The following is a 26,276-nucleotide window of genomic DNA, read 5'->3' as shown; positions in this document are numbered from 1 at the left end:
TGTGTGTGTGTGTGTCATTTCAGCAACGTGGACCAAAGAATTAGCAGCATGACTGGCCCTTTAAGTCATCGGTACGAATATCCTCCGAATTTTTTCTTCCTGCAATTTTGGTTGCTGTGAAAGCTCCTAACAATTTTATTTAACTTATTTTTGCTATATCATAAAATTTTATTTCAAATTATTTAGTTATTTTGTATCATATTAATCTGTTATTAACTACTACATTTATTTATTTATTTATTCATTTGATTATTTATCTACTATAATTCTACTTTCGTTTATTCGAATTTAGTTGGCTCTCTGACTACTACGTGAATGAGTTTCCAACTCATACGGTCGCCTCCCCAATTTTATATATTGCTCAGGTAAAAATAAAGAAAGAAAAATTCCTGATTTTACTACTCGTTTCTTCGTTCAATTCATGTAGTAATCAAAATAACCAAAATTCAGCAACTGTTTGTAATGTTAAAAGCTTAGATCTATGATTTCCGCAAACACTCACTAAAACTTGCGCTACTGAGAATTGTCTTACGACCTAAACATCTTCACCATTTCGTCATGGCAGGAAGTGTTGGCGGAAGAATAGCTGGAGCTGGGTCCTCTGACTGCAAGCAGCAGCGTCCACAATATTGTTGACAATGGTTAAGAGGTCGACAGTAAACCACCAGCTGCTTCAATACTTCCCTCAAGTTTCATGTTTAAATTTAAAGTAGCTGACTCTTTGAAACAAACTGTTTACTCTACTACAAATTTATTCGGACGTATGTCTTTACTCGGAACCACTTGTCGATTTCACTTAATGAAACATTTAAGATAAACATCTATCATAATCAATAGAAATAATCATTCAAACCCAAGTTTTCCCTTTCTCTTTTAAATATGCAATTTATTTATCTATTGTTTCTGTTGGTTTCATGTAGAATTATTTAATTTCATATGCTTAAAATGACAGAAAAGTAGTATCTGGTTTAAAGACAATAGTGCTTTGTTAATACAACTGACTTAAAAAATATATCGAAAAACTATATCGGAAATTGTTCATTTTCTGAATTTTCGAACTGACCCGGGCAATGTTTGATAAATCCGATACCGATAGTGCTTGGAGTACCGAGCGAGACTATGCAATGACACGGTTAATCTACTGCAGATTAATTTATATTTTAAAAAAACTAGGGTCTTTCTGTTGATCCTTGGGGCTCTTGCTTTTTAATTTGCACATACTTTTTCTCTGTAAAAAAACTGATAACAAGTTTAACTCAGAATTTATTGCCTGCTGAAGGGCCCAGAAGAAAAAAGGTATTTTAGAGGGCGAATGGTGCCATTTGCTATGGTTTAGAACAATGATTCAGCTAGTCAAAATTATAATTTTAAGAGGGACAGATATCGAATCCGCCACTGGTGTGTGTGTGTGTGTGTGTGTGGCCAACTAAATTTAATTTTCGTAATATAAAAAAAGCTAACATGAAAACCCATTTTCATTTTATTCAAATATCCATCAATCCTTTTGATTCTCAATCAAAGTTCACACTCGTAAGTGGAAACTCCTTTACCCTCACCCATGAATATTTAAAATGAAATTCACATGCGTGCACTTTTGTTAGAATGAAGGCCGAAAAAAATAACAACCAAAATTTATATTAAAATGTCAATTGAAAAGCGCAGCAAGAAGCTGTTGTCCCGTATGGCTGGTGTGTAGCTCCTGTATTTCAGCATTGTTTTCTTTTTAATATATTCGCCGTAAATAAATAAATAATTAATTAATTTATAAAAAAAACTTAAATCAAAATCTTTCACGCAGCGATGTTACAAAATATAAGTAGCTCATCTGAAAAATTGTCTAAAGGCACTAAATATGCGTTACACCTTTGCATAGCGAAAAAATAAAAATAATAATAATAATAATAATAATAATAATAATAATAATAATAATAACTTTCCTGAATATTTCAGCAAGTTTCCCTCAAACATCGTGTGTATCCTGTGCAAAAATGTTGAGAAAATTAAAGATCCATAATCCATAATTCCGTTTTTTGAGTTCTAAATGTAAAATTCTACATATTTCCATCGTCAAGAGTGAAATTCACTAGTCCAGTCTCCTTAATATTAAAAGCGACCCATAAATGAAATTAAAACGCTACAAAGCACAGCGTTATCGTTAATGGATCCAGTATTACTGAACCCTTTTCTTCTGTCAAAAGTAATAGCTTTTTTTAAAAAGGCACGCTGGAAATGGAATGCATGGCGGAAATGGCTTGTTCTTCCTTGTTTCTTTTTGATAGCAACGAAGCCTCTCTTTTTCTACACATATGCATCGAGTCGTAGCTTTTCGATCTGGATTATTCTTGAAGTCAACGTTATATTGGTCTTTATTTAGGTCTGGAATCATTCTGACGTGACGGGGCCCTTTGTCATTGGTCCCATTCAGAAAAGAAGATCCGAGTATCAATTGATCCAAGGATCAAATATGGCGGACCCTACATGAAAGGAAGACCGCTTAATCCTTTGTTGGTCTCTTCTTCTCTCACAAAGCTCCCCACACGTCCGGTCGAATGGAGTCGAGATTTGATGACTGTGCCCCTGCAGGGCCGACGCATGGGGAGGCGTATGAGAGGCGTAGAGCCCATCAGTTGATACTCGAATCTTTTATTCTGAATGGCCCCATTGAACGCACAAAGAGAGGTCCCCTAGCCTGTGTGTCGCAGCTTTAAGGGTATGAGCACAGGTATCGAATTTCCAAATCGTGACATATGGGGTCATCCCCAGGGGTCCAGTTGGGGTCGTTTTCCACGTTCCTGCAGACAATGCCGAAGGTGGAGCACGGTATGTAGAACTTCAGGCCGCTGGAGTCCCAGGGGTGTTTTGTCTTAACCAGACGGCACTCTGCTTTGAGAGGCTCAGACACGATCCCGGAGTGATCGCACTGGAAAGAATGATGGAAAATTTTGATTACGCCGTGATATTATTATTATTTTTTATTATTATTATTATTATTATTATTATTATTATTATTATTTCTGAACATTGAATCAAAATTTCTCAGGGCTGTGCGTGAATGATTCACACAGTTATTCAATTTATAACACTTTCCTTTTTTTTAATATTATCAAACCTAAATAAGATATCTCTAGCATACAGGTTAAGTAAAAAATTACGAGAAGACCCGACGCACCAGGATTTACAACGTGAGAAAAAAATAGTAAATTCATTACGACGCCCTTTAGTTATGTTTACTTATCACGTATATCTGGCATTTCTGTAAGTTATCTGGGAGAATTCGGTACATGTACATCTACTTTCAATCGTATGATATAAGAGTCGGAATCCAGACGATAACTGTAACACATTAAAACTAGTTGCGTTAGATGTGACAGCAAAACATTTTTCCGTGTCGTTTGTGACATTAGATAGTAATAGTTTTCGAAAGTAGTTCCAAGTAAAGTGGTAAAATATAAGGACCCATGCTTACATTGTCACTGTAATTTTACTGGATCTACTTTCTAAAACTAAATGTGTCCCTACACAGTCGCATCCAACAATGTAACAAACTTGCAGTCACATCTAACACAACTAGTCGCTGTTTCACGAATGCAGAAATTCAAGAATAATCCAGATTAGTCCTTAATTTACAATTCACCCCCGATAAAATGGAGGCTTCGTTGATATCAAAGAGAAACTAAGAGGAACAAGCCATCTCCGCCATGCATTTTATTACCGACGTGCCTTTTGATCTATTGGGCCTACTTTTGCTACGAAGAAGGTGTTCAGTAAGACTGTTACCACTACCGCTGTACTTTGGGGCGTTTTAATTCACTAATTGATTTTTCTTATATATGAGTCACTTTCAATATAAATATGGAGACTGGACTACTAAATTTCATTCGCAACGATAAAAGTAGAATACTGGGGCAGACGAACCCATCTCTGCGGAGATTCTCTCTAAAGTGCCTCAAATTACCACCCAGCTGCTTGAGGGGGCATGTCAGACATTAAAGCTGATTACACTAGCGAGAATCCCTGCAGAGATAGATCGATCCTGTTGGTACGATAACTTGCAGGCCCGTAGCCAGCAAATTCAAAAGGGGGGTTCTTTTTCTGAAAAAGTGGACCTTTTTCAATGAAACTTATGTGTACCTAGATCAAATTTTACCCAAAATGAACCTTTTCCTGACAAAAGGGACGGTTCTTTCGAACCCCCGACCCCCCCCCCCCACCCCCGGCTACGGGCCTGAGTCTTGAATCTGAATGCTCCCCGACTCACCGGCGTCTCGTCCACCTCCCAATCCCCGTCCTTGGACGGATCGTCTGTGTCTATCCATTCTGTCCAATACTGACCTGAAAGACGGTGATTTATATTAATAAGTCACCTCAAAGAGGATTAATAAGTCACCTCAAAGAGGATTAATAAGTCACCTCAAAGAGGATTAATAAGTCACCTCAAAGAGGATTAATAAGTCACCTCAAAGAGGATTAATAAGTCACCTCAAAGAGGTGCAAGATAAACTTTGTACATGCGCAAACACACACTATTTATTCAATCATGGCCGTAGTGCAAAAAAACAGAATATATTGAAATATAAGGAGCCATGCTTACATTCTCACTTAAAGTTAAAACTCGCAGTGAACATTTGAAATGTTAATTAATACAACTTTGGCAATTAACAAGGTTTAAATTCTTGTTAAGGCTAAAAAAATAATAAAATGGTATCGCTTTACATAGTATGAAATACCACAAACAATACTACGAGCTCTTAAACATACCTTTAAGCAAGACATAAAACGTGTAATCCAATCGTTTAATTTGCCTCTTTAAAAAGATAATAATTTATTTACTTACATGGGAAATTGTTACACGAGCGTATCTCAGTGGTTCTACCAATACACACGCTTCCAGCTGGTAGGCACATCCGGGTCCTTGTTTGTCTTCCTCCGCCACATTTGGCGTCACATTCTGACCATTCCGACCACTCACCAAAGTAAGGGCCTTTAAAGGAAACGAAACAGAATATATTGAGACGCTAATTCAGTTTAAAGATATTACTCGATTCCTACGAAATTTCATAAGAAATAACTGAAATTGTGGAATAGACCAGAATTGTTTTCAAACTCCAAGCGCCATTTTTAGTACTGTGAAATAGTATTCTCGTGGTCACTTCATGCTTCCTTAAAAGCATGTTTTGTAATAACTGTATAGACATGTTTCTGATATATTTGGAATGTCCACGTGCGTAAAGAAGCATGCAAAAGAGTGCGATACCAGCAACCATAAAATAACAGCGCTGTCGGTGGTTGTGGTTATTGTAAGCATAATCTTATGCACACTACTTACATTCTTGAGTGTTACACGGCATCTGCTGTCTAGACGGACCGAAGCAGTCGTTGCCGCCCACGCATTTCCGGACACGAAATGTCGTTCCTCCACCGCACGTGGCACTGCACGGTTCCCATGGCTCCCATTCGCTCCATGTGCCACCTGGTGATAGAAAACAACACTAAGTTACGGTAATTTAAAACAGACGAGAAGGATTGAAGAGGTTTTACATAAAATGTTCTTTTTTATGTGTTTAAATGATCAGTAATTTATTTAATTAATTTGAATTGTACTTTCACAGGTTGTAATCTCTTATAACCTGTAGTAGTAGTTTTATTTTTTAAACGTGAGATGTTAATCAAATTATTATTATTATTATTATTATTATTATTATTATCAAATCGTTAACAATCGATAAGGAAGTCAACGGTCACACCCTAGAGTACATGCGACAATGTCACCCTGTAAGGACGCGTTTGTCATTGTCATCAGCTTAGCGTCCTTGTTTTGTCACCATTGCATATGGTGACCATAAAGAGGCACGAGGAAATATTATCATTACATGCGTCATCACCAAGCAACGGGCTCGTACACGTTATACATGTAAGGAGAGGCATATTTTGTGCCACATACTGTATTTAAAATGAAAATAATCCTGTGTTGCCTGACGCCAGTTTTCGATTAAGCTTTAATGTTAAAATCTGTCGTCTCAAAGTTTGTGAAACATGTACAGAAATTATTTATGGTTGAGTGTACAAAATTTACACGAGGTCTTTAGGGACGGATAATTCTATTTTCGGCAATAGATTAAGAAAACAGTACCCCCCCCCCCCCCCCCCAAAAAAAAAAAAAAAAAAAAAAAACACTTCTCTGAATTGCAACAACAAAAGAATATCAATCTGTAAACATGTACGAGTACAAGTGTATCATCCCTCTAATAGGAACAAGGATAAAATTCTCACTTCATGTTCACGGATATATTTTGGGTAATTCTGTGCATATTTCTCTAGTACTGTTAGACTTTGAGATAATTTCTTTGCACAGAATTGAGATCCTCAGTCATCCAGCCTATGATAGACAGTAAGTAGTGTAAAATGGTAAACGCAAAATTGTATATTTGATACACAAGAAAATTGTAAAAAAAAGTATGGTCAACTGTATTCGATCATACGGCTAGTAAATTCGACCTTTTAAATTCCTTTTATGTGTTTTTTTTTTCGTATTATTGTGCAAATCAAGAACTGTCTCTTTCACATATCACCAGTATAATAATAATAATAATAATAATAATAATAAGTTGGAAGTGCACAATTGTCGGTCATACTTGGAACAGAACACATATGGAGAAAGGTGCTGTGTGTCTTAACTGCAGGAAGCAACTGACACACAGAAAAAAAAGACACAGAAGAACATCTAAGAAATGGAGAGATGGAATAATAATAATAATAATTGAATACAATATACTATACATGTATTTGCAGTAGTTATATATACTTACACGGTCTTAAGAAACAGATGCGATATTTCTTGGTGTTATTACAGTACAATTCAATATGGTCAAGCCTTCGACACGACTTCACCTCCTGAAACGTGGACCCACGGCCGCAGGTGACCGAGCAAGGGCTCCAGTCACCCTCCGCCGAGACCAGGATACCGACCTCGCCGCTGTGTTTCTGACCCTCGTCATTCACGCATTCCATGGGGTTATGTCTGAACAGCACGCATGGGTCGGAGTTGTCGGGGTGCTCTGGTGTCTGGAATATTACCGTATAAATCTTGTGCAGCTAATTGACTAGTTGTTGATCTCTTTTTTTACTGAAAAGTTTGTTCTCCAGTTAACAAAATAATGCTAGAGAGCAAGCCCTTCAGTAAATCAAAGTCAACATCTAATCATTTAACTGCGAAAGCCCTGTGGTCAGATTTCAAAAATCTAATGCAAGAAGACTGTTTCAGAAATTAACTTCAAAGTCTGAAGTCGGTCTAATTTTTAGACCCACATTTTTTAAATTTTATTCTGATTATACAGACTTGACATTTAATATGGAATATTTTTTTCCAAATCATTTTTCATCAGTTTTTTCCTATTTTGCTGACTGATAAATGAAAATAAGGATTAAAATTGTGTTTTAACAACTTTTAATTATCTCTTTGATGTCATTGTGACATCAGTTCGTTAATGGAATTCACCAGAGAAGCAAACAAAAACACATTACCTATTCTATGTCATACGACAACAATTAAAAGAGATATTTTGGATCTCCATATTTTCCAAATTATTTTCTGTAAAAGAGTAACAAGCCTCAAAAAGAACCCCCATGTCAGTGTCTAGTCACAGTAACGGTCGCTGTTACGCTTGACCTCTTCTGTTTGCTACCAGTGCTCTCAAGTGGCAAGGCATTCATTGGGTTAGGTTTTTAGAATTCAATCTGGAATAACATTCCAGGCATCGGTCAAAATCTGTCAGATTTGGTCCAGTTTTGTTGTAGGACATGTAGGCCATTGATTCGGCGAGTAATGGCCTACCCACATATTGTCTATGTGGTTGAAATATGGCGATTTTGATTACCAAGGTAGCTGCTCATTCCCTTGGTTCTGTAAGTAATCTGCTATTAAAAGTGCTATGTGTGTACCGGGAATTTCACCGTGCAACCTAAAATTGTTCCTAAATTGCCCCCTATCAAATGATAGTCAAGTGGTTCTCAGATTATTCCTTTATTTGATCTGGTTCAGGTTTTCGTGGATGACCATCATTGGTGTTTTGGCACCAATGTGGTAGCCACTCCAATTACTGACGCTGTTAATGACCTTAGTCACTTAAGACGCGGCACACGCTTAGTCGTTGGCCTCTTCTGGATATCTGTAAACTCTGTTTTGACTGGTTGAGCGGTACAGGTGAAAGCTGACCTCAATAAAGAAAGTCACGAGGTTTCAGTGTTCAACTCAGAAACGATCAGGGTCCCCAACTCATTTGAGAAACATACAACGATGTTTTGCTGTTTACAGTGGGTTCCCCTGAGGTCGTCTGGTATTTTAACCAGCTAAAACCAGTTTGGTGTTCGCTAAGGGCCTTGAAAAATGCGTTTTGGTGGCAATATACCCCTCATTCTGAACGGACTGGGTGGTTTTTGTTTAGTTGCAATAGCATATCCCGACAGACAGTGGGTCCTGTACCCTGGTGGTAAGATTTCAATACATTGGTTGTGACCTCTGTGTAGGTGCATCAGTCTGGGCATTACTCTATAAAACTGTGCGGACCGTTTCGTTTGGCGCAATTATCTGTCTGGCAATGTCTGAATTTTTCACGCCATTCAGCCACAGATTAACAAATATGCAGAGCACTGCATAGCTCATTTTACACCTTGCAAAACCGACCACTTGCATGCAAAATTTCAAATTCTTCTATGCAGTAGTTGCCGACATATGGATACTTTTTTGACAGAACCATGCTTTGCCAAAGCCAAGCTTTGACCTGCCCAAAGGAGCACTACCCAATTAAATCACTGCACATTACATAATGCAGCAACGCAACAAACCTGGTATTCACTTAATTGGAAGCGACACACCTGACTACACACTTCTCCATTCACATATCTTATATGAGATAGGAGTTTTTTGAAAAAAGAATGCATTTTTACCTAGGCATACCTTCGAAACTGAAATATTCCATATTAAATGTCAAGTCTGTAGAAATAATAAAACAAACGTGTACGTAGTATGAAAATACAGATAACACATAAAGTAAAGTAATGAAAAGAAACTCCTATCATACACACACGCGCGCGCATTTACGTATATTCGCTCCCTTTTATGTCTATTAGATATTATTAGATAATATTAGAATATATTTTGTTAAATAATAATAATAGTAGTAATAATACAATGAAAGTTACTAGCTGAGAAGCCGAAAAACAAAGTTTGAAAGTCGAAAATCTATTTTTCTTTAAAAAATATTGGCAACCAAATTCAGACCCACATTTTAGTCTTCTTTGATCAAAGATAAATGAGTGGTATTCCAATTAAATGAAATATTTCTTTTGCTTCGAAACGAGAAAGGCTTTTCAGGCCAGTGCTTACTTTAGTTGAGTGGACTTTTGAGGATTAACATTGAACTTTAAAGTTAACTTAACCAAGGAAACCTCTTTGCCTTAACAGAAAACTAAATTTTGTTCTAAAATTTTGCGTTTAAGTTATTTTGTGAAAACGGTCCCCTTGGTAAATAGTGTTAATGACATGGTGAAATTCAACGGAAACCCTTCCTAATTAACATGAATGAGACAAAGTTGACAGAGTGTTTCAATGCCTTCAACATTGCAACAAATTGTCAAAAATGAAATACCTGAGGAACAGTCTTAAGGACAAATCAAAATGTATCCATGTGTTTGGATATGAAGTATGGCGCAAGTTAGATTTCAAAATTTAATTAAAGTACTTCATCCACAAAAAGAATGCACGCAGGAAATATCTAAAATGCCAACATAACTAATTGTCCAGTTACCTTCCAAACAATCAACAACCTTACCGTGCTTTAGGGAAAAAGAGTATTAAGAAGATAAATTAATTACTTAAGGAGGAGAAGATGCCAGGAACGTGGCTATCTTCTTAACTGACAAAGATGTTCCAACATGTTGCATATCAATATAAAGCTTATTTTAACAGTTTTCCATTTCATAAGCTTATTCTATTACGTAATACTTACATCCTTAATTCATTGATAATGTTACAGATAAATTAATACAGTAAATATTCAAACAATGATTTTAAGAAAAGACGAAATAAATGAATAAATAAGTGAACAAATGAATAAGAGAATAAAATATGTAATAAAAACAAGCAGACAAACAAACAAACAAACAGAATAAATAAATAAATAAATAAATAAATAAATAACATACCTCTCCGTAAAGTTTTGGCAGTTTGGTACCATTGGCACAGGGGTGCATGGCCGCGTGGAGCCGTCCCGGGTACTCACACTGGTAAAACAGACACAGGTTCACCGTGTCACGGATATATTGGCCATGGTATTCACATTTATGAACTGAAATATACACATGACATAATAAATGTACGAGTCTAATAATGAAGAATGAGTCTATTTGTATTTATGGCTTTTTTAGCTCGGCAGGTATAATTGCGTTGTGGTATATTGAACCAAAACAGGTTATGAAGTATTGTTTATGCTTCCCAACTTTTAAATTTTTTCATCCTACTTATTGGGTATATCCTTCACTTTGACATTTTTCAGTTACACAGATATCAAGTGAGCTTCTGCTGCACATATACATGTATAGGTGGATCTGCTAATAAATAGAAATTGAAAGATTACAGCCGATAAACAAAAGGGAAACGTGTGCACGAATACTATCGTCTAACCGAATGTGACAACAATTTCAATTCCATTCTGAATATCAAGGTATTTAGCATTTGACCATGGTTTAAGAATCATAAAAAGTGAAATGATTTCATGGGTTTTTGAACCAAAAGAAAACCGAACATTAATCACCCTTGAATGACATCTCTTTCCAAAAGAGCGAAGAATAGACATTTTTGAAAAGTACTCCATCTTCGACAAACGGTTGATTGTTTTGTCTCACAAAGGGATATCCGCGGTTGAGTAAGGACTTAAAGGTGCCATTTAAACCACGCTTACTAACTTAATTGTCGCTTGATAGGCCATTCAGGCGTTTATTGCCACCGTTATTACAACTGCTGATATTAAAAAACTATAACATCAAAGGCGCCACAACGGCATTATAGTATGTAGCAATAGGTATTAACACGTCAAAATTAATTGTGACTTATTTAACAAACTTTAAATGAACTGATAGGTCTGAGGATTCAAAAAAGGAAAGTACCAGTCCAATTCGTAGACTATAAAGTGTCTTCATGCGTTGTGTTGAGCCGCTTACTAAAACTTCTCTCACTCGTGACATTGAAACATTTATCTTTGGTTTTCAGTTTCAATTATCTATTCGACAATAATGTATTATATAAAAAACACTTACTTGGTTCTGACTGTGCTACTAAGAATAATTCCAATGTTATACAAACTGCAGCAGTCCAATGTAATCCAAACATTTCAACGTTTCACTATATTTGACTAGACTCCTTTTGTTGGTGTACTCCTTGTAACGTTGCACAATATCCCCTGTTTCTAACGCTGTTCTAAATCATGGACATTGTCAACAAGCCTTTTTGTCTTGTGATTTACAATGGGCGGTCTTGTCACGGGATTTTCGCGGGCCTCTCACGATATTCATATCGCGCCAGTACTTGGGTTTATTTATTTATACTTTCATATTATGCTCCCATTTGTCAAGAAAATGGCCTTCTGCACAATGCGAGTTTGCGTTAAAATATACGAAGCAAAATGGAGACCAAATTTAATATGAGTTCAACAAGAAAGTGACAAAGGAAACTCATGAATATAAACAATGAAAGAATTGCGCTTAGGTCTGGTTCTTTCAAAAGTGGGATTGTTCTATTAATAATTAAAAATCGCAGTCCTTCATATGAAGTCGAGGACCAAGACCAAAATAGGTCTAGTCAAGTGTTTATTCCACTCAACAAGAATATACATCAAGGAAGATGATAGACTGACGTCTCTTTATGTATGGCTTAATTTCATAATATTATTACACATATCCGTTTCTTAATGGTATTTCTAGACGTACAGGGATCTCTGTGAAAATAGTTTGAAAGTCAAATTTATGTGAGAAATCAAATATCTTTTTATTTCGTATCAATGAATAAAGTGATGATGATAAATTAAAGGATATGTTTTAACATCAATAAATACATGTATATATGCATGCTACTCAGAATCGTGAATACTTTCAAAACTTTGGATATTTTAAAACAAATACATGAGGTAAGATTCATGTGATCCATACCATCCTCAGAATGTCCCCATATCTAGATGAAATTATAATATTGTGGGCTGATTATTTATTTATGCATTTATTTATTTATTTATTTATTTATTTATTTATTTATTTGGAAATAAAATAATCTTCTTTTGCAATTGTCATTTTTATTCAAATTTACCAACTTTACAACACAGAATTTGCATTGAATGCATAACTACAGTGTGACATAAGGGATGGTGTATTTAGTCTCATAATGTTTCGCTTGCATGAGCTTTGGTATTCCCAATCGAAATTCAACAGTTTATGTTACAATGCGTTTGGACGGTGTTTGAACAAATGAAAGGTATGATAATGACGTCAGCAATCTAAGAAAAATGCACTGCGAGACAACAAAGCGCCCTCTGTGCGTTAATTTTAGATAAATAACTGTAGTCCATTTCTTTGAACTGCTGATGGGCACCTGGCATACTTTTCATGTGAAATTCTAAGCAGTCTTTAAAGACGCATTATTTAACTGTCAATTTCATACACTCACCACACGTGCAGCAGTAATTACATTCGTTCACATGGAGAAACTATGAACGAGAACGCCTCCTTATGTAGATCCTACTTACCAATACTGACACGTATGAAGAAAAAATACGTGCAATGCGTTCACTCCACCATCACTCTACTGTTAGCAGGCGTAGAACCTGGAAATAGGGGCAATTTAAAGATAATAATAATAATAATAATAATATCATTGTTATAAATTTATATAATAATAATTTTTCAATACTATTTTTATAAGCATGTGTTGTATTTAAAAGCAGTGGATTTGTATAATCATCAGAAGAATTATAAAAGTTACAGGTGAAGTTCTATAAAACTTTAACTGGTACGTATAGCCAACAATTAAACAGTTATCAATAATACATGTATATTCTAGCACTTCATGATCTGAACGTTTTACTCTTGTTATTGCATCCTAATTCAATTTATGAACTATTTCATCAGACAAAACTTACTGGATATGACCGCAATGTTAAACCCCGTTCTCATACCTAGATAGATCTAGCAGGATCGATCCAATTCTTGCTAAATTACATTCATCTTAAGCGGCACGCCTACTGAAGCTGTTAGGGGATAATTAGCTATCGTTAAGTAGCTTCAGTTGGCATGCCAGGCATCTAAGCCGCTTAATCTGAATGCAATTCAGCGAGAATACCCTCGGAGATGGGTCGATCCTGCTAGATCGATCTAGATATGGAAATGGGGTCTAAGGCGTGGTGCTAGGCAACGGTTCCAGTATACACAGCAATGCTTTGACTCTATGTTAACGGAGTGTCACCCGCCTACATGTCAGGTGGTTTTGATAGAAATTAGAAATTCCTTTTATAACAATTTTGCGCTAAGCCATTGCGAATCAAAGAGATAGTGTTACAAATTTTATGAAAACAAGGCTTTTAGTGTTTATGTCCCAAAATTGTGGACCGGACTGCCTCTTTATATAAGAAATAAAAGTCATTTTTGAAGACAGTTTTGAAGTCTTTTTTTAAAACTCATCTTTTTAAAGTTTTTATGATTTATTTTTTAAACTTTTTGTAGTAAGTTTGTATTTTAGGGCTGCTACTCTTCAGAATGTTCATACTGTTATTGTTTAAACACTTAAAAGTGCACGTTAGACTATGGAATGTGCTACATACAAGAAATATTATTATTATTATTATTATTATTATAATTATTATACTACCTGTTATTAGTCGTTACACAATACCAGCGGAGGGTCTGTAATGGGGGGGGGGGGGCGTTTGCAGCGGTGGAACCATAAGTATTCTTATCATCTTTGTAAAATTGGCTAATGTTTTTATTATGCGTCTATTGATTTTTAAAGTGTTAAAACAGTCACTGAAACAAAATGCATACACTATAATATTCTGCTTCACTTTAGCGACAACAAAAAACTTTTTTTGCCGGGAAAAGGTCCCCTATGCTTAAGATTATATCTAGGTACACTTTGCATCAAGGTTGCATGGATAAAGGTTCACTTTCTCAGAAAAAGAACCCTCCTTTTGAAATTGCTGGCTATGGGCCTGTATGGGCCTGGTTATCTATTCTTTTCATGTGATTTATTGCATTTTTAGTCTATTTTAATATCATAAATGTGATAAGTGGGCGGAAACTGTCAAGTCCTGTGAAGATTTTTAATTACAAATGTGATTTAAATTCACGTCAGTCAAATGTCAGCACGTGTTAAGACGGACGAAAAAAAGCGTGATTGTACGAGACTCTTTGTGGTGTGATGTGTATATTTTGTACACTTGTAATCGAACAAAGCCTACCATATTTTGACTAAAAGAAAAAATAAACTAAAACTAATGTTTCTTTTTATTATCTTTTCTGCATGTATAAATGAGCCTTTGAATTAAAAAAACATCTGGCAATATTGTTTCTGAGAAGTTTGTTGATGGATAGTCCTGAAAAGAACCATTTTGCCCAACTCCAATGGAAAATAAGCTTTAACTCCTTTACAAAGTAAAAATTTCGTTTGCTAAAAATAAACTACCTACCAGGTAACGGTTAAATAAAAAGAGCTCATCCATTAAAGTATCTTCCAAATTTGAACACATCAACTAGGTAGGCATACTGACTACAGACTGTGCAAGCTAAATCCAGGGTTCACTCCGCTTTAGGAACAATTTGTTGGCTATTAACACATTATTAAGTGTCCCCCACGCCGCCCCCCACCCCCACCCCCTTTCGCCAGTAGTGTAAAAATATGAAATAATCTTACAGTTTTTAAAACACAGGATCGTTTTTATGTTTTATGCTATACTTATTTCACACACGCCCTCAGAGGGGGAGTCAAGGTTGTGTGCTGCCCCCCTCCATTGTTGTCTGTATGCCAAATATATACCTATATCTGGATCAAGTGTAATATTTAGTCTGTTTTATCAGAAAACCAGCCGCAAAGATGTTATTTTCTTTCGCTCAAAGGAAAATACAGTCTAACAATTCACGAAAGGAATGGATTAAAATGTCCTTTTAGTTTTATTATCTTTCGGAGTCGGATCCTCAAAATGGTGATTCTTGCACATGCTACGTACATGTACATTTAGCAAGGTAATTTCAGATAATGTCATATCAGGCAAAATTGAAGAAAACTTTGGAATTTCTCTCAACCAAAGTCTATGAAAACGATAATTCGAGCTTTATGCATCTTCACGCCGACCGGTTATGTGCCTTTGATGAAGGTTCCCCAGTTTGCCGCCACAAAGCCGTCACCAGCGGAATCGAGATTCCCACATCGTGTCCCGGTACCTGTAGGGATCTGTCGTCTCCACGCTTCCGATCCTTTTACCTCAGGGTTGGCAGTCGGTATCTATATAAAAATAGATTATGAGCTCATTCCCATTGAAACTATCGGTCTCCCAAGATCGATCCAACTCCGCAGGGACTCTCTTAAATTAAAACGCACCCTTTTGTTTCAAAGTACTCGTGTAATCATCGTTTTTTCTGTATTCTACTCAACCGCAGGAGTGTTAAACTGCAAAACTGACGGCATACCCCGAGAGTTCCCGGGGAGTTGTATCGATATGATCGTACGTAGACCTAAAGTCTCAATGGGAACGAGCCCTTAAATAAAGTTGAAAGAATGTGCTACTCTAGGCGTGTACGCACTGATACTTCTGTCAGCGTTATATACCAGGTTTTACGTTGTAAAGTCATACTGGAATAAATTTTTACTGCAATGTCAAAGAATTTCTCTTTTTGTGGAGCTGAGAGTGAAATTGTTCGCCATATTTTCTGCGTTGCAATAGAATTACAATCATCTGGGAAGGTATGGAACGCTTGATTAGTAACAAATGGAACAAAAGAATTTCACTTTCTACAAATAAAAGGTGTAATGTTCGGAGTTTCTAAACAACGCTTCCAGGCCTTACATTACATGTGCGTATAATATCCCTGTCTCTTCTTTCTTATCTCAAAATAAAATTTGAAGCAGGAATCTATTCTGTCAAAAATAAATCTTCTACATTGGTATAATTTCTAGGCAGAAAAAAATGGAAAATCTAGAAATTTATCTTTTGACTTTTTGACTGTACGTCTTACCATCATCTAGCTTCTTCACGCTCTTGGTTTTTATGATTTTTAAATGTTTTTATTTTTAAAAACACCCTTAATGCAACGCGCATTTAATATCTAGATTTATTCATTATCATTAAATTAACCATGTAACAATGTGAGTGTTGTATAGTACAAAGCTACCCTTTCTTGTAAAATCCACCTGTGTGTGTTTATTTCTGTATTTCAATCTATTTCAATTTAATCTTTTTTAATCACGATTAGATATATTAAAGAACAGCACCTAATATTCTCTCACCTTCTTCGGTTGAATTGCTCTGCTCATCAGGCCTCTCCTTGGCAGAAAGTACACCGACGTTTTTTGCAAGGAAGATAGAATTCGAAACATTTCTTCTCCGTCTTGTCAAAAACAGACCAGTAAACTTTTAAGTTAAAACTGTTATGCTACAGCTTTCGTTATCACAAGTCCTTTATAAGTCTCTCTCAGGAATAAGCCACGCGTCTACCGGTATAATGACGCAATATTATGCGACTAAAAAATACAAAGAGCTTCATTCTCTTTTCTTGGAAATGTTTTCCAATGTTCCAGAATGCAGGTTACATAATGTAAAAAAGGAATGGCGTATTCTCATTCAGACAAATACCCGCATTTAATTAAATTATATTCAAGGTTAGTCTCTTTACAAAATGGTGAGATCGCAGAGACGGGTCCAGGATTATTTCAAGGGGTGGGGGGGGGGGGGGGGGGGGTCTGCCAATGCGTAACCGACCCACCCCCACCCCCACGCCTCGTTGTCGTGGGGTTCGGGGCCCTTTAGATTTTGGTATTTTAGAGGTCGAGCGGTGCCTTTTGGTACGGTTTACAGTCGTTCTTTGCTTTTATCATCCATCAATTACAACCTTACCCTCATTTACATTACCATCTGTTATCAGGGGCCTCTAACATGGTAGACAAAATTAAAGTACAGATACAATAATTTTGTAACCGACAACTAAGACCCCATTCCCATTCCTAGATCGATCTAGCAGGATCGACCCATCCCAGAGGGATTTCTCATTAAATTACCTTTTGCTTGAAACGATGTGGGTGATTACTGATGTTGAGGCTCAGATAGCACCCCAAAAAAGGCAATCAATATCTAGGTTGCCTTACGCCAAAATTAAGATCTGAAGTTAATGATATAGATATTTGAGATATCTTGCTTTGAAAAGAATTAACATGGAAAACACTTCGATAATTTGTGTAGGTAACAAGGGACGTTAATTTATTTTACCTACTATTTAATGTTGTAACATCTAAAATCGTTATGCAATACGAGTTTAGGGGCCATATTTTGTTTTATTATAAATCATTCCCCGTATTTCAACACTGCTTACAAATATTTTACAAGTACATGTATAATAAAATAAACAAACCTTCAAAACTGATTTTAAATTGATAAAAAATTAAACCTCAATGAGGCAAAAGTAACCACAAGATTATTCAAAAGGGTTATTTTATTTCTTTTTAAACTATCGCCATTGTCGTCAAGGGGGACGTTTGAATTTCTGATAAACTTTGAGCATAAAATTGATGTACACGTTGATGGGGCACACTTGTCATTGGATCAAAAGCTCAGAACTGTGACAAATACGGTATTAACATCTAAATTAGTACGTGATCCTTGCTAATATGCTAATAAGTATTATATTTAGTCTGTTTTACCAGAAAACCAGACGCAAAGATGTTGTTTTCTTTTGCTCAAAGGAATATACAGTCTAACAATTCACGAAAAGGATGGATTAAAGTGTCCTTTTAGTTTTATTATCTTTGTATCAGAGTCAGATTCTCAAAATGGTGCACATGCTACATGTACCTACATGTACGTGTAGAAAGGAAATTTCAGATAATGTTATATCAGGCAAAATTGAAGAACACTTCTGAATTTCAGTCAACCAAAGTCCATGAAAACCACAATACGGGCTTGCTGGATCTTCACGCCGATCGGTTATGTGCCTTTGATGAAGGTTCCCCAATTTGCCGCCACAAAGCCGTCACCAGCGGAATCAAGATTCCCACATCGTGTCCCGGTACCTGTAGGGATCCTTTTACCTCAGGGTTGGCAGTCGGTATCTGTATAAAAATAGATTATGAGCTCATTCCCATTGAAACTATCGGTCTCCCTAGATCGATCCAACTCCGCAGGGACTCTCTCTGAGTGCGATCAGTTTAACACAATAAAACGCATCTTTTTGTTTCAAAGCAGTCGTGTAATCATCGGCTTTTCTGTATTCTACTCAAGTGTTAAACTGCAACACTGACGGCATATCGTGAAAGTCTCCGGGGAGTTGGATCGAGCTTATCGTACGTAGACCTATAGTCTCAATGGGAACGAGCCCTTTACTATAGTTGAAAGAATGTGCTACTCTAGGCGTGTACGCACTGATACTTCTGTCAGCGTTATATACCAGGTTATACGTTGTGAAGTCATACTGGAATAAATTTTTATTGCAAGGTCAAAGAATTGCTCTTTTTGTGGAGCTGAGAGTGAAATTGTTCGCCATATTTTCTGCGTGGCAATAGAATTACAATCATCTGGGAAGGTATGGAACGCTTGATTAGTAACAAATGGAACAAAAGAATTTCACTTTCTACAAATAAAAGGCGTAATGTCCGGAGTTTCTAAACAACGCTTCCAGGCCTTACATTACATGTGCGTATAATATCCCTATCTCTTCTTTCTTATCTCAAAATAAAATTTGAAGCAGGAATCTATTCTGCCAAAAATAAATCTTCTACATTGGTGTAATTTCTAGGCAGAAAAAAATGGAAAATCTAGAAATTTATTTTTTGACTTTTTGACTGTACGTCTTACCATCATCTAGCTTCTTCACGCTCTTGGTTTTTATGATTTTTTAAATGTTTTTATTTTTAAAAACACCCTTAATGCAACGAGCATTTAATATCTAGATTTATTCATTATCATTAAATTAACCATGTAACAATGTGAGTGTTGTATAGTACAAAGCTACCCTTTCTTGTAAAATCCACCTGTGTGTGTTTATTTCTGTATTTCAATCTAGTATTTAATCTTTTTTAATCACGATTAGATATATTTAAGAACAGCACCTAATATTCTCTCACCTTCTTAGGTTGAATTGCTGTGCTCATCAGGCCTCTCCTTGGCAGAAAGTACACCGAAGTTTTTTGCAAGGAAAATAGAATTCGAAACATTTCTTCTCCGTCTTGTCAAAAACAGACTAGTAAACTTTTAAGTTAAAACTGTTATGCTACAGCTTTCGTTATCACAAGTCCTTTATAAGTCTCTCTCAGGAATAAGCCACGCGTCTACCGGTATAATGACGCAATATTATGCGACTAAAAAATACAAAGCGCTTCATTCTCTTTTCTTGGAAATGTTTTCCAATGTTCCAGAATGCAGGTTACATCTCCGTCTGAAACAAAAGCAGCTACATAATGTAAAATAGGAATGGAGTATTCTCGTTCAGACAAATACCCGCATTTATTTAAATTATATTCAAGGTTAGTCTCTTTACAAAAGGGTGGGATTCCAGGGTGGGATTCCAGGGTCGGATCCAGGATTATTTGAAGGGGGGGGGGGGGGGTCTGCCAATGCGAAGCCGACCCACCCCCACCCCCGCGCCTCGTTGTCGTGGAGTTCGGGGCCCTTTAGATTTCGGTATTTTAGAGGGCGAGCGGTGCCTTTTGGTACGGTTTACAGTCGTTCTTTGCTTTTGTCATCCATCAATTACAACCTTACCCTCATTTACATTATTATCTGATATCAGGGGCCTCTAACATGGTAGACAAAATTAAAGTACACATACAATAATTTTGTAACCGACAACTAAGACTCCATTCCCATACCTAGATCGATCTAGCAGGATCGACCCATTTCCGAGGGGTTTCTCACTAAATTACCTTTTGCTTGAAACGATGTGGGTGTTTACTGATGTTGAGGCTCAGATAGCACCCCCAAAAAGGCAATCGATATCTAGGTTGCCTTACGCCAAAATTAAGATCTGAAGTTAATGATATAGATAATTGACATTTCTTGCTTTGAAAAGAATTAACATGGAAAACACTTCTATAATTTGAGTAGGTAACAAGGGACGTTAATTTATTTTACCTACTATTTAATGTTGTAACATCTAAAATCGTTATGCAATACGAGTTTAGGGGCCATATTTTGTTTTATTATAAATCATTCCCCGTATTTCAACACTGCTTACAAATATTTTACAAGTACATGTATAATAAAATAAACAAACCTTCAAAACTGATTTTAAATTGATAAAAAATTAAACCTCAATGAGGCAAAAGTAACCACAAGATTATTCAAAAGGGTTATTTTATTTCTTTTTAAACTATCGCCATTGTCGTCAAGGGGGACGTTTGAATTTCTGATAAACTTTGAGCATAAAATTGATGTACACGTTGATGGGGCACACTTGTCATTGGATCAAAAGCTCAGAACTGTGACAAATACGGTATTAACATCTAGATTAGTACGTGATCCTTGCTAATATGCTAATAAGTATTATATTTAGTCTGTTTTACCAGAAAACCAGCCGCAAAGATGTTATTTTCTTTTGCTCAAAGGAATATACAGTCTAACAATTCACGAAAAGGATGGATTAGAGTGTCCTTTTAGTTTTATTATCTTTGAATCAGAGTCGGATTCTCAAAATGGTGATTCTTGCACATGCTACGTACATGTACACTTAGCAAGGTGATTTCAGATAATGTCATATCAGGCAAAATTGAAGAAAACTTTGGAATTTCTCTCAACCAAAGTCTATGAAAACGATAATTCGAGCTTTATGCATCTTCACGCCGACCGACTATGTGCCTTTGATGAAGGTTCCCCAATTTGCCGCCACAAAGCCGTCACCAGCGGAATCAAGATTCCCACATCGTGTCCCGGTACCTGTAGGGATCTGTCGTCTCCACGCTTCCGATCCTTTTACCTCAGGCTTGGCAGTCGGTATCTATATAAAAATAGATTATGGACTCATTTCCATTGAAATTATCGGTCTCCCTAGATCGATCCAACTCCGCAGGGACTCTCTCTGAGTGCGATCAGTTTAACACATTAAAACGCACCCTTTTGTTTCAAAGCAGTCGTGATCATCGGCTTTTCTGTATTCTACTCAAGTGTTAAACTGCAACACTGACGGCATATCGCGAAAGTCTCCGGGGAGTTGGATCGAGCTTATCGTACGTAGACCTTTAGTCTCAATGGGAACGAGCCCTTTAATAAAGTTGAAAGAATGTGCTACTCTAGGCGTGTACGCACTGATACTTCTGTCAGCGTTATATACCAGGTTTTACGTTGTGAAGTCATACTGGAATAAATCTTTACTTCATTGTCAAAGAATTTCTCTTTTTGTGGAGCTGAGAGTGAAATTGTTCGCCATATTTTCTGCGTGGCAATAGAATTAAAATCACCTGGGAAGGTACGAAACGCTTGATTAGTAACAAATGGAACAAACGAATTATACTTTTTACAAAGAAAAGGTGTAATGTTTGGACTTTCTTCCAGGCCTTAAATTACACGTACGTATAGTATCCCTGTCTCTTCTTTCTTATCTCAAAACAAAATTTGAAATTGAAATTTATTATGTCGAAGACAATTTCTACATGAGTGTAATATCTTGACAAAAAATGGAAAATCTAGAAATTTATTTTTGACTTTTTGACTGTACTATTATCATCTAGCTTTTTCACTCTCTTGGTTTTTATGATTTTTAAATGTTTCTATGTTTAAAAAAACACCCTTAATGCAACGCGCATATAATATCTAGATATATTTGGTATTTTTTATAAATTAACCATGTAACAATGTGATTGTTTGTAGAGCACCATGCTACCTTTTCTTGTAGAATCCGCGTGCGGTGTGTGTGTGTGTGTGTGTGTGTGTGTGCTTGTGTGTTTATTTCTGTATTTTAATCTAGTTTTTAATCTTTTTTAATCACGATTAAATATATTTAAGAACAGCACTTAATATTCGCTCACCTTCTTCGGTTGAATTGCTGTGCTCATCAGGCCTCTCCTTGGCAGAAAGTACACTGTACGTTTTTGCAAGGAAGATAGAATTCGAAACATTTCTTCTCTGTCTTGTTAAAACAGACTAGTAAACTTTTCAGTTGAAACTGTTATGCTACAGCTTTCGTTATCATAAGTCCTTTATAAGTTTGGCTCAGGAATAAGCCACGCGTCTACCAGTATAATGACGCAATATTATGCGACTAAAAATACAAAGCGCTTCATCCTCTTTTCTTGGAAATGTGTTCCAATGTCCCAATATGCAGGTTACATTTTCGTCTGAAACAAAAGCAGCTACATAATGTAAAAAAGGAATGGCGTATTCTCGTTCAGACAAATACCCGCATTTATTTGAATTATTTTCAAGGTTAGTCTTTTTACAAAAGGGTGAGATCGCAGGGACGTATCCAGGATTATTTGAAGGGGGGTCTGCGGATGCGAAGCTGACTCCCCACCACCCCTACCCCCGTTGTCGTGGGGTTCGGGGCCCACGAAAAAATTGGGTATTTTAGAGGGCGAACGATGACTTTTGGTACGGTGTACTCTTACAATTCTCAGTCATTCTTTGCTTTTGTCATCCATCAAATACAACCTTACCCTCACTTACATTACCATCTGATATCAGGGGCTTCTAACATGGTAGACAAAATTAAAGTACACATACAGTAATTTTGTAACCGACAACTAAGAGCCCATTCCCATACCTAGATCGATCTAGCAGGATTTTTTTTATAAAGATAGAGGGATTTCTCACTAAATTACCTTTTGCTTAAGCTTAAGCGGTAATTTACTATCGTTTAGCAGTTGGTGGGTGGGGGCGAGTCATGATGCTGGGATGATAGTTCTCATACTTAGATCGATCCAGATGGATCGATCTAACTCCCTTGGGGTTCACGCTAAATTGCTATCAGCTCAAGAGGCTTAAATGTCTGTCATGCCTACCGAATCAGCTAGGGGGTGAAGATAAGTCCCCCTAACAGCTTTACTAGGCATGACGGACATTTAAGCTGGTAACGTTGATAGCAATTTAGTGAGACTCCCCAGGGAGTTAGATCGATCCAAATATCTGAGGGAATGGTCCCATAGACAGAGGGACATAGAGATAACTCATTCTGGCACCGGTATAGATTAACTGCACGTCGGCAAATGAGATAGACGTTATAGGGTGTGTTCACAATTACGCTAACGTACCAGGTAGATCGATCCAAAGCTGGGAGGACACTCGCTGAATCTCGCAAACAGATTCAGATTGAATAACACGTCATCTCAAGCACCTAGAGGGGGATTAACCTTCGAGTGCTTAGCCAGAGTTGGATCAATCGACCTAGGACGATAGTTTCAATGTGAACACACCCTTAGAATATTTAAATGTTATTATTGCGTCCATCATAAGAAGTGACAATGGAATGCCCACGCAAACTGTGCAGTAACCGATCACTTCATTGTTATACCTAAGATTGTGTTAGAGGGAAGCTGCAGAAGTGTCCCCACTGTTTTAGAGAATATCTCCACAAGTGCCCCTTGTGTTGAGATCTGCATAAATGTCCCCATTCTGTTAGAGTACATCTGCATTGAAGTCCCTATTGTTTTAGAAGAGGTCTGGATAAGTGTCCCTATTGTGGTAGAGGATACAGAGATAGGTCAATTCCCCTGGGCCCAGCTCTATACAAATAAGTCTGGATAGATACACGTCCCGACAGACGTGTTTCATAACATACATGTAACGTGCCTATAAATCCACAAATACAGATAGATATGCTTCCTGTTAAAATCCAAGAAAATTAAAAACTCCATAAAACTATTGGAAATATTGATTTAGACATAGAACGTTTAGAACGAATAGCATAAAAAGTTAAACCTTGTGTACTTTTTCATGACAGACAGATAAAACTCCGCTGAGCAAAGATGTTATCATGTTGTCCCGACAATGGCCAGTTAATTAGAAAGGGCCTGTCTTGTTTGATCCATAACTATTTCTACCGATTAGATTCATTATTGCTATAAAATATCGTAATTCGTATTGTTTGGCCCTTTACATGTACATGATGGGACATAGGTTTCTCGATGCTTATTTATTTATTTATTTATTTATTTATTTATTTATTTATTTATTTATTTATTTGCTTGTGGCACTTGGATCCGAACAGAACTAGGATTTATCCATTCCATTATGTCAACAACAGGATTATAGATACGCCCATTTTTCAATCAAAAATATCAACTTTCACCCTCTTTCCCTGGTGTTGAGTTTTGTGGAAGTAATGTTTAAAAAATATGAAAAAGTATGATGGAAGACGCATGGACAATATTTGTGGAATAAAGTGGTGTATTTTAACAAGTGGACCTCAATCAAATCTACCTGTACATGTATTTGACCGTGAACATTCGTGAACAGATTCAGCCACAACCCCTCACCTAAAATGAGCCACACCTGTTTGTAATTTGCATAACAATAAGTTGCTCATCGTAGTGCGAGCTGTCTTCCCGAATGCTCAGTAGGAAGTAGGACACAGCAGAGAGAAGACGCAACAGCACTTGTGGTGCAGTCGCAAGGACGAGCTTTTATGAGGCGTAGAAGTAAATGCATGTTTCGTAAGTATCACTTTTTCTTCAGTAAACTCTTTCAGTAGATAGAAAAGCGTAGAAGAATGCAAGAAAATTTACGACAAGTATTTATATTACGATTCTTTGTTATATATTGCCTGTCGTTTCTTTTGTGTCACTCAGAATACTGCGAAAAAGCAAGCATATCAGCAAGAATCACGAACGAATTTAGATGTTATAGCGTAATTGTCACAATTCTGAGCTATTGATCCAAAGACAAGAGTGCCCAATCAATGCGTACATTAATTTTATGACCAAAGTTTATCAGAAATTCAAACGTGTCCCTTACGACAAAGGCGATAATTTAAAAAGAAAAACTTTTGATTTGAATTATCTTAGCGTTCTATTGTCTCTTTGAGGTTTCATTTTTTATCAATTTAAAATCAGTTTTGAAGGTTTGTTAATTTTATTATGCATGTACTTGTAATTTTTTGTAAGCAGTGTTGAAATACGAGGAACGATTCATTATAAAACTAAACATGGCCCCTAAAGGCGTAATACATAACGATTTTAGATATTACTACATTAAATAGTAGGTAAAATAAATTTAAGTCCTTGTTATTGCCTCCACGAAAAAATGTTTTCAATGGTAAATTCTTTTCAGAGCAAGATATCTCAAATATATTGATGGTTAACTTCAGATCTTAATTTTGGCGTAAGGCCACCTCGATATCGTTTGCCTTTTTGGGGTGCTATCTGAGCCTGAATATCGGACAAGTAAGTGAACACCCATATCATTTACAGTGCCCTTTTCGCGTTGATGCCTGTCCGTTTAGACAGATATTGTTAACATTATTTTTTTTCCTTTCAGAGATCCACTGAGATACTGAGCACTGCACGACAACCGCCTACTAGCAACCAAGCCTTTCATTCATGTCCTGAAACCCTGCGGACATTCATGCATTTCTTGTATTAAAGCTGAATAAATACGTTTGTAATTCCGTGTTTTTTTCACTTTGATATGAAATTATGATGATAAAAATAGTAATAATAATAAAGGGAAAGGGGTAAAATTAAAGAAAAAGATATAATTACTGTCCGAGCACTTTCAAATTTAATTTTCATTTTGAAAATCTATTCTACATTTTATTCTGCAATTAGACAGTTTTTTATCTCTTGGAATAAATTAGCTTGGATATTTTTTCTTTGTTTAATAAAGGATTTTGGTTTATGCTACAGAAAATTTATTTAAATTTCACGACCTTCTCATCAAATGAATACTTCAGTTTTAAATTTAAACGGAAAAAAGAGAAAGTTAAAAGATCCTGACACATTTTTGAAATGGCAACAGTTGAAATTTGCTTAGGTCTGTATATTCGGATATATTTGAAATGGTCTTATTTATAATTATATTAGAAATATATAGATCCTTTAAGTTAATTTT

At 36.4% G+C, this 26,276-nt stretch overlaps 1 protein-coding gene and 2 long non-coding RNA genes across 3 annotated transcripts; 1 reads left to right on the top strand and 2 right to left on the bottom strand.

The window, feature by feature from the left end:
- Positions 1-2,628: 2,628 nt before the first annotated feature.
- On the bottom strand, positions 2,629-11,554 carry LOC106167573 (uncharacterized). The gene is made up of 7 exons (XM_013546378.3): positions 11,311-11,554; positions 10,201-10,343; positions 6,807-7,062; positions 5,327-5,470; positions 4,835-4,981; positions 4,259-4,332; positions 2,629-2,920 (listed from the first exon to the last, which is right to left on the bottom strand). The coding sequence occupies exons 1-7, from the start codon at positions 11,381-11,383 to the stop codon at positions 2,705-2,707; spliced, it is 1,053 nt and encodes a 350-aa protein (XP_013401832.2). The 5' UTR covers positions 11,384-11,554; the 3' UTR covers positions 2,629-2,704.
- Positions 11,555-15,180: 3,626 nt separating this feature from the next.
- Positions 15,181-16,829, bottom strand: LOC147761735 (uncharacterized). Its single transcript, XR_015334412.1, has 2 exons — positions 16,538-16,829; positions 15,181-15,535 (listed from the first exon to the last, which is right to left on the bottom strand). It is a non-coding gene; the product is annotated as an uncharacterized LOC147761735 (long non-coding RNA).
- A 7,675-nt stretch (positions 16,830-24,504) lies between these two features.
- LOC147761734 (uncharacterized) lies at positions 24,505-25,833 on the top strand. The gene is made up of 2 exons (XR_015334426.1): positions 24,505-24,880; positions 25,704-25,833. It is a non-coding gene; the product is annotated as an uncharacterized LOC147761734 (long non-coding RNA).
- Positions 25,834-26,276: the final 443 nt, after the last annotated feature.

This window comes from Lingula anatina, chromosome 5 (assembly GCF_051362555.1).
Source record: "Lingula anatina isolate TDL-2025a chromosome 5, LinAna3.0, whole genome shotgun sequence".
Classification (NCBI taxonomy): Eukaryota; Metazoa; Brachiopoda; class Lingulata; order Lingulida; family Lingulidae; genus Lingula; species Lingula anatina.
Note: the sequence above shows the minus strand (reverse complement) of the source record. Positions and strands in the feature narration are given on the sequence as shown.

Coding starts and splice junctions, on each gene's coding strand:
- LOC106167573 (XM_013546378.3), bottom strand. CDS start 11,383: ATGTTTGGATTACATTGGACTGCTGCAGTTTGTATAACATTGGAATTA. Junction 7,063..10,200: donor TGCCAAAACTTTACGGAGAG/GTATGTTATTTA, acceptor GTAATATTCCAG/ACACCAGAGCACCCCGACAA. Junction 4,982..5,326: donor GCCGTGTAACACTCAAGAAT/GTAAGTAGTGTG, acceptor TTTCCTTTAAAG/GCCCTTACTTTGGTGAGTGG.